The sequence below is a fragment of the Argiope bruennichi genome, chromosome 6 (assembly GCF_947563725.1).
Source record: "Argiope bruennichi chromosome 6, qqArgBrue1.1, whole genome shotgun sequence".
In the NCBI taxonomy this organism is placed as follows: domain Eukaryota; kingdom Metazoa; phylum Arthropoda; class Arachnida; order Araneae; family Araneidae; genus Argiope; species Argiope bruennichi.
The window spans coordinates 84,061,382-84,076,445 of record NC_079156.1 but is presented as its reverse complement, the minus strand read 5'-3'; the positions used below and the strand labels follow the sequence as shown (position 1 = coordinate 84,076,445).

At 25.3% G+C, this 15,064-nt stretch overlaps 1 protein-coding gene across 2 annotated transcripts in view; it reads right to left on the bottom strand.

The window, feature by feature from the left end:
* The window catches only part of LOC129971401 (CCR4-NOT transcription complex subunit 6-like), a 186,849-nt gene extending 177,578 nt beyond the window's left edge, over positions 1 to 9,271 (bottom strand). Inside the window, exons 1-3 of one of the 2 annotated variants that reach the window (XM_056085141.1) lie at positions 9,114 to 9,271; positions 4,036 to 4,182; positions 1,331 to 1,594 (exon numbers count right to left, since the gene is read on the bottom strand). In XM_056085141.1, the coding sequence (XP_055941116.1) occupies positions 1,331 to 1,594; positions 4,036 to 4,174 (403 nt within the window). In that variant the 5' untranslated portion in view covers positions 4,175 to 4,182; positions 9,114 to 9,271. Of the gene's footprint in view, positions 1 to 1,330; positions 1,595 to 4,035; positions 4,183 to 8,920; positions 8,952 to 9,113 lie in introns of those variants that run through there. The other variant, XM_056085140.1, reaches the window with a different exon arrangement.
* Positions 9,272 to 15,064: the final 5,793 nt, after the last annotated feature.

The window sequence follows — 15,064 nt, the reverse complement described above, 5'->3', positions numbered from 1 at the left end:
TAATTCATATGTATGAAAAGTAAAAAAGGAATTTTATTGTGATCAATTTATTTTCAATATCTTTTTGAAAGAATAACAAATGACCTACAAGTAATTTTTGAGTATCGTGAATATTTTGGTTTTGCTTTTTCAGTCAGTGTATTCATTTTAAAAGTCCATAATAAATCAAATGGCCATAATGAATTTCTGGCATATTGTTAAGAAGTTCTAAACTTTTGTACAAAATTTAATTGAAATAAAAATATTTAAATAATTCACTAATGGAAAGTCACTAAATGATGTTGAAATATAACTGACAAATGCTCTAAAAACAAGAAATCAAGTACAGAAAAGTAAGGATGAGCTGAAGTTACTGTTAAAAACATAACATGAATACATAAAATTATTTCTAAAGAGAAAGGATTTTTTCCTTTTCTAAATAAACAAAAGGAAGTGAAAGAAGAGTTAAGTGAAAAAGAGTCAAGTAAATGAAAAGGATATATTTTCCCCAATCTATCATCAATCTGTCCCTAAAACTTTTTCCCACTGACCTTCAGATTCATTAAATCCATTAAACATTGAAAGATTCGACATCACAAAGAAAATGCAGTCTTTAATTGGGCAGATAGTATAGCAAAATTTTTTTTAATCAGAAGAAAAATATAAGCAACTGGATAAAAAAATAAGACACTTTTAAGGCTTTTATAAAAGGACCATCGAAAATAAGCAGTTTTTAATGACTTTTAATGATGCTATGTACAATGTTTTAAAAAAATTTTATGGAATGAATACTTATTATAAATATGGCCATAGTGCTGTTTTGTTTGATGATGCTTCTTTGTACTTTATATTATATGTTAATCTTTGTGGAGATTTTTATATATTTACATTTGTGTTGAGCAATAATAATACCAATTAAAATCAATAAAAAAATTGAATTTCAACTGAAATCACTTTTTTTCCTCAACTGAAATGTTTACAGGTTAAATCAATTTTGAGCATAAAATAGAAATTAAATTTTTGAAATATCACAGACAATTATAGCCAATTTTCGTGCAAAAAGTAAAAAACAACAAGCAGAAATTTTCATTATACATAAATAAAACACCATTTAGATCATACTTAAAATGAATTATTACCAACAAAGCTTTAAAAAAAATATCAGTTTTATATGTGAAATTCTGTTATCAGCTATTTTAATTAACCTATTAACCAGATAATTATATTCAACTCATTTTGCGTTGAAATAATTCATCATATTGTTAACAAGTTAATTGCACACATAATACAATAAAAGTTATTCAAATAGAAAGTGTAATAATAAAATTATCATATAAATATAGAAACTTACCTAATTTACATAACTTAAATAATTTTCCTAACTGTGTTGGCAAAGACACAAGCTTATTGTGATTTAAAAGCAATTCTCGAAGTGATTGCATGTCTCCCATTTCTGGAGGAATGGATCGTAATTTATTACATGATACATTGAGATGAGCGAGGTTAACTAAAAGGGATATTTCACCCGGAATACTTGTAAGGGAATTATTATTCAGGTACAAAGAAGTCAAGCTGGTCATCTGCCAAAGAGATGAGCTCAAACGAGAAACATTTCCTGAAAAAGAAAAAAAAAATATTCAGAACAATAAAATTAAATTTAACATAATTTTCAGAGCATCTTTGAAATGAGACAATATTTAAGTGCACACATATTTCTAAAATATATTATTACTATTATTATTTTGAGTTTATACAAAATACAATAATATTAACTTACCAAAGTACATTTAACTTTAAAAAACTTCATTTATTCCAAACAATACACAAATTTTATATAATAAATATAGTGATAATCAATTCTCTATACTCTGAGTTTTTCAAGAATGTAACTTACTCCTACTCTTCATCAGAAAGAAGCATGAAGAAAATGTCAGTGGATAAATCAATGACATTTTTCTTTCTAAAAATGGTGGAGAAAATCACCTTGAAGCAGATATAACTAGTGAAAATTATTGAAGAAAGAAGAGTATACAAACATGAAAACTCATAGTAAACAATGTTGTGCAATAAACTGACTATGTATTATCTCATAGAATTTTAAAATCATTAAATCAAATTAGTTTCTAGGATAAATTTAACTATTATCCTATTAACTATTCACCTTGACAGTCATAGTATAAAAAGAAAATGATTAAATTATATTACACATACAGTGTCAAATTCACAATTGATTTTATCATCAACAAATATAAAAAGTAATTAATAAGAGGTAAACAAAATATTATTCCAAAAAGCAAATAATAGAACTGAAATAAAAATATATTTATTCATTTAAATGACTAAACGATTCAAACTTTACAAAAGAATAGATCTCGACAGAGTATGAGAATTATATAAATTACTTTTTTTTTCTTTCAATTTTACACTTTAAAAGAAATTATGTGTTTTGAAAATCCCAACTTAACTTAGACAATTCCAAAAAACAATTTTTCAGGACCAACACGCAGAGTTAATAGTATATTTCTGTTTCCAACTTATAAGCCTCTAGATGTTTATTTCATTTTCTCCAACTGTTAATTATTCCAATAATTAATCCAATTTTCACACAAACTTTGAGAATATTTTTGAAACATTTCTAAGGAATTGCATATATTAATATTTTATTCAATATTTCAAGAACACTTTTGTTAGAAATATATACTACTGAATATACTTTATTTAAACAACTAACCCATTCATATTAATATTTTTTTTACATGACTATTGATACTTTTTAATGTTTATATTGTTTGTTACATTTCCTGTTTGGAAGTAAAATTATGTGTTCTTAAAAATTTAATTTCTTATATAATCATTCTGATTCTAAAATAAAACATAACAGCTACTTTATGCAAATAGTTGAAAAGTTCCTTACTATAAACATTTTAAAGATAATTATTTTAATTTATTGTGCCTTGAAAATATTTTGATTTGCATAAATAGCCTTTTTTATATTTATTTTTATTAAACGTTCTTATACATAATTAAAGACATATCAGATTCATTTTATTAAAATGCAGAAGGGAATAGATACAAGTCAATTTTTAAAAATATAATTTCTTTTTAAAGAAATTGCAAAACAATCATCATTTTTTTCTAAAAGAAATTGCAAAACCGGACATAAAAAAAATGCAAAGATTGCAAATAGCAATGAGAAATGTGTGTAGAATAAAACAATAAAGACTACAAAGGATAGGCCATTTCAAATCATAATATTTCAATTTGAATCATAATATCATAATACAATATTTTTTATTAGAGAATTTTTTTCTTTTTATTTTTGAAATAAAATTAACGTATGTTGTTTATTCATATTGAGTTTATCTTCTCTATATGAACTATAACTGGATTATAGTTATAGTTCATTAAGTTCATTTTAATTAAGTTACCATACATAACTTTTGGAGAAATATTTCTTCATGTGGCTAATGCAAATGAGCAAGATCCACAATTCACAATAAAATATACAGATATTATAATTAATCTGAAAACTCCTGATTTTTTTTTACAGAAATTATCTCAAAATTCCTCTAAAATGCTCAAGTTTCTCTCATGCAATTTATCAAAGCTAAATATACAAGTCTATTTTCACTGATTACATTATATGCAAAAGGTGTGGTGGGAAGAAAAGAAAAATCTAATTTGAATAATAAGCTATTTAAAAGAATTTTATTAGCAATTTCTTTTATATTAATAATATGCTCATGACAGGCATATTATTGAGCAAGTTTTCAAAAGCATGCATACAATTATCAAATATCTTCTTTGCAGTTTGAAAATATACAAGATAAATTACAGAGAAAAAAATCATTTTCTGAAAAACAAAATTATAATTAATATCATGCAACATTATTCTATATTCAATTTATTTAAAAGACTTGCATTTCTTATTCTTCATTAAAAATCAATTTATAATTCAAATATGTAGAACACTTTACATGAAAAGCACTTTTTTATTATGTTGTACAATATATAGAAAATTATGGGACTTAAAATTTTAAATATAAATTTATAAACCTATTATCTCCAATTCAGTGAATTCTTCTTTTGGCCTTTTTGCCGCTTCCTCCGCTGGCATAATGCAATATATGCGTCGTGGATTTGGATGTACATATTGGTTTCGATCTTTTTTCTTGGGTGGTAATCGTTTTGACATAAGGTCAGCTGCAAATATAAAAGAAAAAAATCATGATAATATAGTGTCAAAATTATCAGCAATAATCGCATACACTACAGGATATTTTAGGCAGACAGCTACTTTCAGATATATGTAATAAAAACTATAAAATAAAATGTGACATTTCAACAAATTTTCTTATTCTTATACAAAAGGGGAAAAAAAGGACAAAATATTTACTTGCATTTAACATTACTAACAGTTTGTTATATTATGAGAAATCAAAACAATCGTAATGAACAAGAATAACTTAATATCTCCAATTCAGTCCATTCTTCTTTCGACCTTTTTAATGCTTCCTCTGCCAGCATAATGCAATATCACTTTATCATTAGTCTAAAGAAACTCTGCAGAATATTTCAAATTTCAGTTACCCCTATAGCAGAGAGAATACAGCATCACCTAATGCTGATAATAAACACTAATAAAATTGTTTGCTTGGCCCCACAGATAAAGTATTCAATCTTAAAATAGCATAAGGTAAACATGGTTTGTAAGTTAAGTTTAATTCATGATATTTGCAGGATATAGTATTTTTTCTAAATATGACAATTATTTATCAGTTGATTGCTGGTATTTGTCATCATCAAATTTTCAATAACTAATTATGTGTAGAGAAAGTACGCTACACCTTCACAATACTGAAACTATACAAAATTTAATTGTGTCTCGAACAGGGGCATCAATCTCATGTTAGTAGGTGTCAATTAAACAAGGTAAAAATTCATCAAGGTCCCCTACCACCACCAAAAAATAGTCTAGTTTTTATAGAACCAAATTAATTTAAAAAAGCACCAATTAAAGATCAAGAATAATATTACATCTATTCTCTGAAACTATCTTAATTATTTTCAGGGATCTCTTGTTAATTTTGGATCTGGCAGAAGAATTTTTTCCTTCCATAAGTGAAATGAATTCCTCAAACAGATAAAGTACTTCAAAACATGGAAATTTCATTTTCAAACCTGGTTAGCAAATGTTTGTAAATTTCAGGTATCAATGAATTCTACTTTCAAATATGAATAGCAAAGGGATCTCCATTACCTTCATTTGCATACATTAAATATCAATTCTATATTCATGGAGGAAAAAAAAAAAAAACTTTCTTACAAGGATTTAAATTTTTGGATATAACATGATTATCAACCAAAAATTGATGAATAGTGTCTTACTATCAAAAACTATTATAAATAGGTAATTTAAAGATAGAATTATAATATTTATTACAAATTCCTTAATACAACAATATTTTTGAGTAGTCACAAGTTTGATTCTCCTGGCCTAGATTATCATGCACAAAATCGTATTAAAGGTTCTTTAACTAGTCAAATACTATTGCATAAATAATAATGATTTTTAGTATTCTAAAAGATAAATACCTCAGGAATCAAAATCTAAGACTTTGTAACTACCAGATCAATGCCATAAGCTCTATATAATTTGTGATGTCTACTTAACAGAATGTTATTCTTAACAGTAGTTCAATAAACATTTTCATTGTTTGGTTATATGCTTTTAAAATCTAAATATTCATTACTTAGAGAAATAAGCTGCTTAGCCAGTATGATATTCTAAATAATATACACAGAAAAAAAACAGTGGCAATTATCACATTTAGTTAAAATACAAATTTGTGTTCAATTCATACACTTATATGCATTTTTAAGAAGTTCTTAATTGCACTATTCCAAAGAAATACATTCTTGAATTTCTATATTCCATTACTAAAGATATAGAGTTACTTATTCACTATAGAACCTTCAAAAGAAAAATGCAGAAAAATATATTCACGATTAAACCAATCAACATGCTTCTATACTTATACTTATATATAATTATACATACTTATATATACTTATACATAAAATATACTTATACATACAAAAATATATTATAAATATATTTATCATTAATATATATTTTCATTGATTCCACAAATACTAATTATTTCTCTTGAAAAATAAAACTTATATACAGATTCAAGAAGGATCATTTTAGTCATCAATAAAAGTCTTTTTTAAAAACATATTTCCATACTTTAAAAGATCATTTTAATACAGTTTCATATTTTTTACAAGCAACATTCACAATAAGATGCAATTTCTTTTTTTTTATAGTTCCTATAAGTTTTATAAGGCATACAAAAAGAAATTAAATGTAAACAATATAAATAATATTATCCATATTATATAGAAATAATGCAGAATATCTAGAAATTTCATCAAAAATAAATTTGTGAAAATCGAAACTCAAGAATTTTTCTAACCAATATATAAAGCCAAAATTTCAAATTAAAAAAAAATTACTTTTCTGTAATGGGTCTGTCTTTTCTGTATATATTCATCTTTAATAACTATACAGATAAAGATAACTAGAAATCTAATTTCAATAACTCATAAATTTTGTTAGTTATTAAAAACATCTTCATGTAACCTTTGGAATAAGAGCTATCATACAGTCTATTGACATTATTTCCACAACTAGTAACTTTTCCAGTTACCTCTGTCATGTGGATTGGAATAGACTGCTGGCATATTAAAGGAATCTGGTTCAAATCCCACATAAGGCATGGCTGTTCTAGATGTCTTAGTATCAAAAACACTGGCTATCAAAATGACTCCCTTTCACAGTAAAACAACAAAACTATACAATATTAGAAAAAAAAAATGATGCTAAGATTCTCAGATGTTTAAGAAAATCACACAATAATTACAAATCAATACAAAGTTTTATGTTATAATATTCATTATGAAAGACTTGATTCATTAAAAGGCTTAAAAAGATAATAAAACATGTGTAAAGCAGAAAAAAAAAACAGATAGAGATCTAGAGAAAATAAGAATTAAAATATGTATGCACACAATTATAAAAATAAAATTACAATGAAAAATAGTTATAAATAATCCTGATGCTAAAGAAGTACAGAAAAAAATAAACTTTATAATTATAATAAAAATTGAATTAGATCCATCTTCATCAAAACAAAGTAATATACTGTACACTTTAACTCAATTTGATTCATTATAAATGATATGACAGTCTACTTGCAAAATTATTCAATGCCTATCAAGTGGTTAATCTGTACCAATACTACTGTCATGTTAATTATATTAATTGAAAAAAATTAAGAGTAAAATACAAAAAAAACTTTAAGATTTGTAATGAAAAAAATAAAAGTCAATATAAAATAAACCTTAACCCTTATCATGGCATGATTGCTTTTTTGAAGAAAAGCAAAAAAAAAAAAAATGTATATAGGCAGCTTATTTTATATATATTTTTATTTTATAGTGGTAGTATATTTTTATAAAGTTGTATGTATGGTATACTATGCAAAATGAACATAAGGGTTAATATACAAGGCAAGTTTAAAAACTTTCAAAAGTTAAAACAGATTTAATATAAGTTCACTTAAAAACAAAAACGATAGAGTAATGGGAAAAAGTAATAATGTATACATAAAAAGTAATTCAAAAGGAATCGAAGCAGTTTTTAAATGACTCCTGTCATGTCTTTTATCTGATGGGATAAAAATAGAAAAAAAAATTTCACTGCTATAACCACCAAAAAGTTTTAAGACGTATAACAAAAATTCTTTTCAATAATCTAGTTAAAATGTTCAATACATTATAACTCAAAACTGTTATACACAAATCAAATTCAGCTTTCAACAATTCAATCGCATGCAGTAATCCAAAATTACTATTGCAATGTTAAAATGTCAATACCAAATAGAGAATGGAAAAACATTAAAGGTTAAAAAACAGAAAAACAAGATTACACCAATCAACAATATGTCAATAAACAGATACTAAATTAAAAACAGGAAAAACATACTGCTATATTCATAATAAAAACAGAGCTTTAGAAATATACAAAATTCAATCTTATGTTGATAGAATAATTCAGAAATATCATAAAACAATATTGGTGGAACTCAAGTAAATATAATTGAAAGAAATTGTGATGACCATGAGGAATAAGAGAAAAAATTTCAAAACAAATGAAACTTGATTAAAAAACTAAACATTAGTCGTAATTTTTTTATCTGATTTTTTTTTTTATTAATACAGTAAATGCAGGTAAAAACTGAATAAAATTAATTCTGCCAAAAAAGAGAAAATGAAGCAGAAATTTAAAATTTGAGAAATACTACTTATTGTTTAAAGAAAATATCTTACAAATGTATCGAACTAAATTACTAATAAAAAATTTCAACTTACATTCAAGATTTGCCTTTTAAAACACAAATAAGTTACCGATAAAAAAAACCATTCATTAAAAAAAATGCTATTCAATTAAGATACAGAAACCATTAAGTTTAACTTAAGATTAAAAATATATATATTTTATAAATATATTGTGAACCACTTTAAAAGCAAAATTCAGAATAAACTGATAAGCTTCATGGCTATTAATTTTGAAACTGCGCGAAAAAAATAAGTTTCTGATGTATTAATATGTTGTCACTCATGAACTCGTTTTTTCATAGATTATTGGCTCATAATTAAGACATTCTTACATGAAAATAAACATATTTTCTTAATAATATACCGATTCAGAGTCATTAAAAAAGCAATTTCCATCAAATGCAATAAATTCAAATGCTAATTATATAAAATTTAGAAGAAAATTAATACAAAATCTAGGGCAAAATTACGTGAGACTACAAACTAGTTCCAAATTTTTTTTAAATAGTAAAATTAAGAAATAATAAAAACTCACAAGAAAGCACTTTCATTATTGTATTGATAAAAATTAGCAGATGGATTATGTGAGGCCTGTTAATTCTCAAAATAAGAATATATGCATGTAGTTTTAAAAAATAAAAATATTAATATCTGCCTTGTGCGATGCATGAGATGTTTACAATTTCGACGGAAGCATACAAGACCTAAAATGTCTTGATTTGACTTACCTTCATCTAAACACCAAAATCTGAAAACTTTCAAAGACGAGAGTTCTTAAAAATTATACAAAAAACGCACAAAACTTGACAATATTTCCGTACCAAATTGCCCGGTTTATTTTAATTCTAGCAAAGATTGATCAAGTAGGTTGCCAGATTGTCAAAATAGCATGCTGCCAATCCTGCGACCGAGCTGTCTTTTTAACGTGGCGACATTGACCTCAGAAAACTCAAAATTATAAATGTTATTAGATTAGTAAAACTGGATTAATTATTATTATTCTAAAACCTCATTTATTATAAATACTAAAAAATAAATTTTTAATTCTTCTGAAACTTTGTTTTATTTTTTAACAAAACGAGCATTAGAAGATGCAGAAAACTCGCGAATAAAATGTTCATTCTTGTTTCCCGGTTGAAAATCGAAACCTTCTGAATAATCATTTAATTCATATTTTTGTTAAAAGCATAAAAAAAGAAGTTTAATTTTTTTATTTGAACACTCAAAAAAAATAATCATATAATTTTATTTGTGAACAGCACAAACTCTATTGCAAATTATGGAAGAAATGTATCATATATGGAAAAAAGATTTTTTTTAAAAAATTTTGTCGCCAGAGTTTTGTTAGCTTATATCAAAATAGGAAACAAAAGATTTTAAATTTTGCAATATTTTATTTAGAAGATCAATGAAAATACTTCTTCAAAAAGGAAACAAATTATAAGAAATCTGAAAAAAATCCTAAAAACTTTTATAAAATAAAAATCTAAACATTATGCAGGAAGTTTGCCAGAACGAAAAATGACCATGTCTTGTAACTTGAGAAGTAACTCTTCATTTTACTACACCATTAAATATTATTATTGACATAAAAATTTTGTAATTATTTTAAACATTTTTTTCCTATTATTTTGAATGAATCATTATATCATTTTATATATGAAACCAGTGCTATCTAGGTGGATCCCTATTCCGTATATTGCCGAATGCTTAAAGTATAATGGGCCGATAATCGGCTTACATTTATAATATGCTTTAGGAAACACCTAGGAATCATTGGGCTTACTCTCTTTGAATCAATGTATAAATGTCCATATCCTCTTCTTTTTTGGTGCATTTCATACAGATTAAGTACACTAGAAAGGAATAATAATGAAAAGGAGAAAAATGTTTAATCCTTTGGCATTTAATGAAAAATTGAGTCATGGGCAAAATTCATCGACTAAAGAGGATTTTAGGTAGCAATATCCATCAACTTTCCCTCATTTCTTGAGTGGATTCAGTGGTGGCTTTTTCAACTAGGCAGTTGCCTACCTGAAAATCCCCAGAAAAAGTTGAGAGTAATTGATTAAAAATCTTTAATTTTCTATTGCCAAATAGATAAGAAAGTTTTTAAAAAATGCAAATTCTAATCATGTTATAGCATAATATTAACTTTTTATCAAATACAATTGACTCAGTCCCTATTACGTTCATTACGTTCACTTAGTGATTAAAAAATTTCTGAAATCGAATACTTGCTATAACAATATGATATAAAAACGTAGATGTCGAGTGATTTGGAATCAAAATAATAAATAAATCTAAAAACATATTTACAAACTTAGTAAAATTTTTAAAAAAATATTAACCTAAAATGAGTCATTAACGTAATAAAAGAGAGACATCATGATGTGTGCTACCTAGGGCTTCAAAATGCATAAATGTATATAAAAAAAAAGAGAAATGTTATTTCAATCGTAATAATTTTTTGATAATTTTTTCATTGGTAACATTTTTATTGCATTTTAATGGATTATACGTTATCCACGATAATGCATTATACGTTAACCAATTATATGTTATATCGAGCAATTTCGAATCAAAATAAATAAATAAAACTAAATACATATTTACAAAGATACTAAAATAAAAAAAAATATTAAACTATAATAAATCCTAACACATTAAAATATGCTGAAATTTGAAACAAAACTGGCAATCTTATTAAAAGAGAGACATCATGATATACACTGCCTAGGGCTTCAAAATGCATAAATACGTCATTGTGCCGATCAAACTATCACCAGTTAATGTACATGAAAAAAATTAGAGAAAAGTTATTGCAATCATAATAATTTTTTATCAGTAACATTTTTATTGCTGATTAATGTATTATGCATTATCCAATTTTCGGTAGTTCGCCGTAATGTTTAATTCGATTAAATCTCTATTATATAACTTGTATATGGTTTCCTCCTTCCATGGGTATGTTTTAAGAATCAAATTGCGTTATATTTAAAGATGTGTTGCTTTAATAACATTACATTTGTTCTACTTATCATGCACATGTACCTTACTAGTGAAATCAGATCCCATGACATCATTATGCCATTAAAAGTAAAAGCTATTCAAAGAATTTATTTTACAATTTCTCGCTGAACTTTAATTTCACTGTCTTATTCTGCAGATGGGACCTTTCTTTCTTTTTTACATTGGGAAAAAATTCATACGATTAAATATCTGATGAAACTATGAAAATGGGTTGAATTTCATTGTAAAAAAGAAGACTATTGTTGAAAATTATGCAAAAATATTTTTAGATAATTATCAAAATTCAGAAAAAAAGATTAAATGAAAATCAAATAAAGTATTATTGAAGAGATAGTTTGTTAAAATTTTACTGTAGTATGAAAATAATTTTTGTAAATTTTTAAAAGATATTACAGAAAACTCCAAATTATTTCTTAATTTTACAATAGTAAAAATTCTTATTTTTTCAAAAGAAAAAAAAATCTTTTTTTAATATGTGCATAGTAATTGGATAATGCATAATACATAAAAAAATATTTTTATGTATTATGCATTATCCTATTTTTTCCCTTCCAAAGTGTTTTTGTGCCAAATTTTGTAACTATTGGTAAAACAGACTAATTTCAAAGCCTTAATACGTGCATTCTCTTTAACTATTAGATAATTATTCATGATTTTTATTATTATAACTATCTTATTTTATCGATAATTGAATCAGACATCCATCACTGTTGCTTTCGGGATTCCTGTCCTTTATTTGATTTCTTAACTAATCAATCATATTGAGCTGACACATCCATGAAAAAATGGCTGTTTTAAATATTTTACAACAGAAATTTCACATTCGTGTTTTAATATGTTAACATTTTTTTAATTTGAGCTCTTTCAATAATTTCTTGATGCGAAAATCATTAAGTAAATAAAAAGGACGACTAGTACTAGGAAGTGTTGCTATCGATAGATGGATTGAAGGGCAAAAACAGATAGACATTCTTTCTGTAAATTGTATGATATAAGAATGGCTGTGCGCAGAATGTAACAGCGGATGCAATCAAGAAAGATGATGATAAATAGACGAATAAAGATTAATCAAGCCATAAACATTATCATGTTACTAGGTTTCGAACTAGAGGAACGACATTATTTATATCTTGTTTGCCTAAAGTTTATTTTCAGGTTATAATACAAAGAAGTAATTGAAAAAAAATCTCTAATTTTTTCACATTTGAGTGAGAATGTAACTCATTTTAAGTTTTTTAACTAATTTGAAATTGGCTCTTACTTTTATTCAAGATAATGAAGGCTTAAATATCTGTGCTTTTAACACAGAGATGTTGAGCGGTTGATTACACTATTTTAACCTCTTTACCTACGGATTTATTCAGTCTTCTCATTATATGAAATATCCTAGCAGGAATATTTACTCAAGCTCATATCAGGAGGAAAAAAGATGAACCCCTTACAAGGGCACAAACAAATAAAAAGGAGTGATAAATTAATATTTTAAGTGTATGGAATGTTGTGTAAATAAAAAAAAAATAATTCAAGAACAAAATTCCTCGGCTGATTAAATTGCAGATCTACTAGAAACTGAATACTGGTAATTTATTTACTAATATGATACTTTTAATTTAATGTCTATATTATTTTTCATTAATATAGTTCATTAAGATCTTATTTTTCAAAGCTATATCATTTTTATAAAACCTACTAAAAATTATAAAATTATTTTTTTAAATTATTAAAATTATTAAAAATTATTTTCTAGTCTAAAGAATAAATAAATAATTGCAGGAAGATGGTTTCCTAGTGAAGAGGATCATAGAAAGGATGATAAATTATACAAAATGTAGCAAACAGAAAGAGTACTGCTTTGAGAGTTCTGCCAAGGACGCACATTCACTTCTGTGCGACTTTGTATTAATTGTTATTTCAATCAATAAAAGAACGTAGTGTATTTGAAATATATAAGCGGGTCCAAGTATTTTCTGCCTTTCAAAGTAATTATTTTCAATTTAATTTAAACATCAATAAATTTGTAATTCGATGTGAGATATGGTATTATAGTTATGTGCGATTGATGCTTCTATTCTTAGTCGTTATGGTAACAATTTGTGTTATTTCAATTTAATTTCCAAGTTTTCTTTTCTTTCGTTTCTTATCCCCCCCCCCTCCCTCCTTCTATAAAATTCATTATATATACCAGATTTAGACTTTATTTCTAAATGAGATGAATAATCCACTTTGAAGATTTTGTTTTTTCGCTTTTCATTTATAAGCAGTAAATAGGTATCCCCCCCTCCCCCACTTTATGATGCAACATTATCTACTCAGAATATTAAAAAATATTGCGAAACCGTGTCACGTTTTCAATTATGCATAATCCATTCTTATCATCTCCACCAACTCAAAAGAATTGTATGTCCTTCGTAAAGGTTATGTAACATGGTCTACTACATTATATATTCGTTTAACTTTTATCTGTATTTATCTGCTGCCCCAAGAAGTAAAGACTTATTAATTGTACTATAAATTTCATTCTTAAAAACATGTCCACAACTCTACCTTCGAAATACAAAGAAAAGGGAAAAAAAGTATTTGTTGGATAATGAAGAATATCAACTAAGTCCATAATATCAAAATTATAATCTTAATAATAATAATAATCTCTTTCATGATTCTACTTTTATTTAATAAAATAATAAATTGAGGTTAGATTTTTTCGTATTGTTTACTTCAACAAGCAAAAATATTTATGATTCAAATTCATTTTCAAAACAACTTGTTCTGTTTGTTCAAAGAAAAAGTATGGATAAATCTTTGGTATGAAAACATAATTGTTGATGAGATTTGAGCCTTCAGTTCGAAACATTTTATTAAAGGTTTGAAACTTATTCTTAATTACTTAGCGGTGATAAAACGCAAGCAAAATAAATAAATAAATAAAAAACTGCATTTGATATCGTTTCAACGAGAGTGTTTATAAATCCATAAAATGAAAAATATTTTTTTAAACTAGAGAGGGAAAAAATTATATGGAAATAAAATTAATATTATTAAAATGCTTATCTATTTTTTAATTTTTAAGTTTTACAGAAGAAACTTTTGTACGATAAAATGTTTTGAAATTATAGAGAAAACATCAAAATTTAATTTTTTTTAATTATTATTTTGAAAAATTCTCATTTAGTGAGCAACTGTTACACAAATGCTAAATTTGGTAGCTCTTATTCAGTGTTCTGTCTTACAGAGAGTGTTTTGAACAATTTTTTTTCGTCATGCATGTCGTATAATTTAAATATAGTATGCTAGATTATAAATATTTAACATTATACAATTCTTATGAAACAAGCTTTACCCTACTGACCGGAATATTGATCATTATGACCACTAAAGTATAATATGATAATAATAATAATAAATGGGTATTTAAAGGATTCTTCTTTTACAGAATTAATTGCCATAGCTCTATGATTGCTAGAAAAACATTAATAACTAGCCGCTACTAGAATCCAGCTTAATACCCGGATTAGAGGCTTTTTTGGTTATTAAATTATTCATATAGAATATGCTAATTTAAACTATCGTGCTTGGTGTTCGATAAGACTGTAAAATGTGAGTTTATTGGAATCAACAAATAATTGCAAATTTTTATGCCACTAAAAAG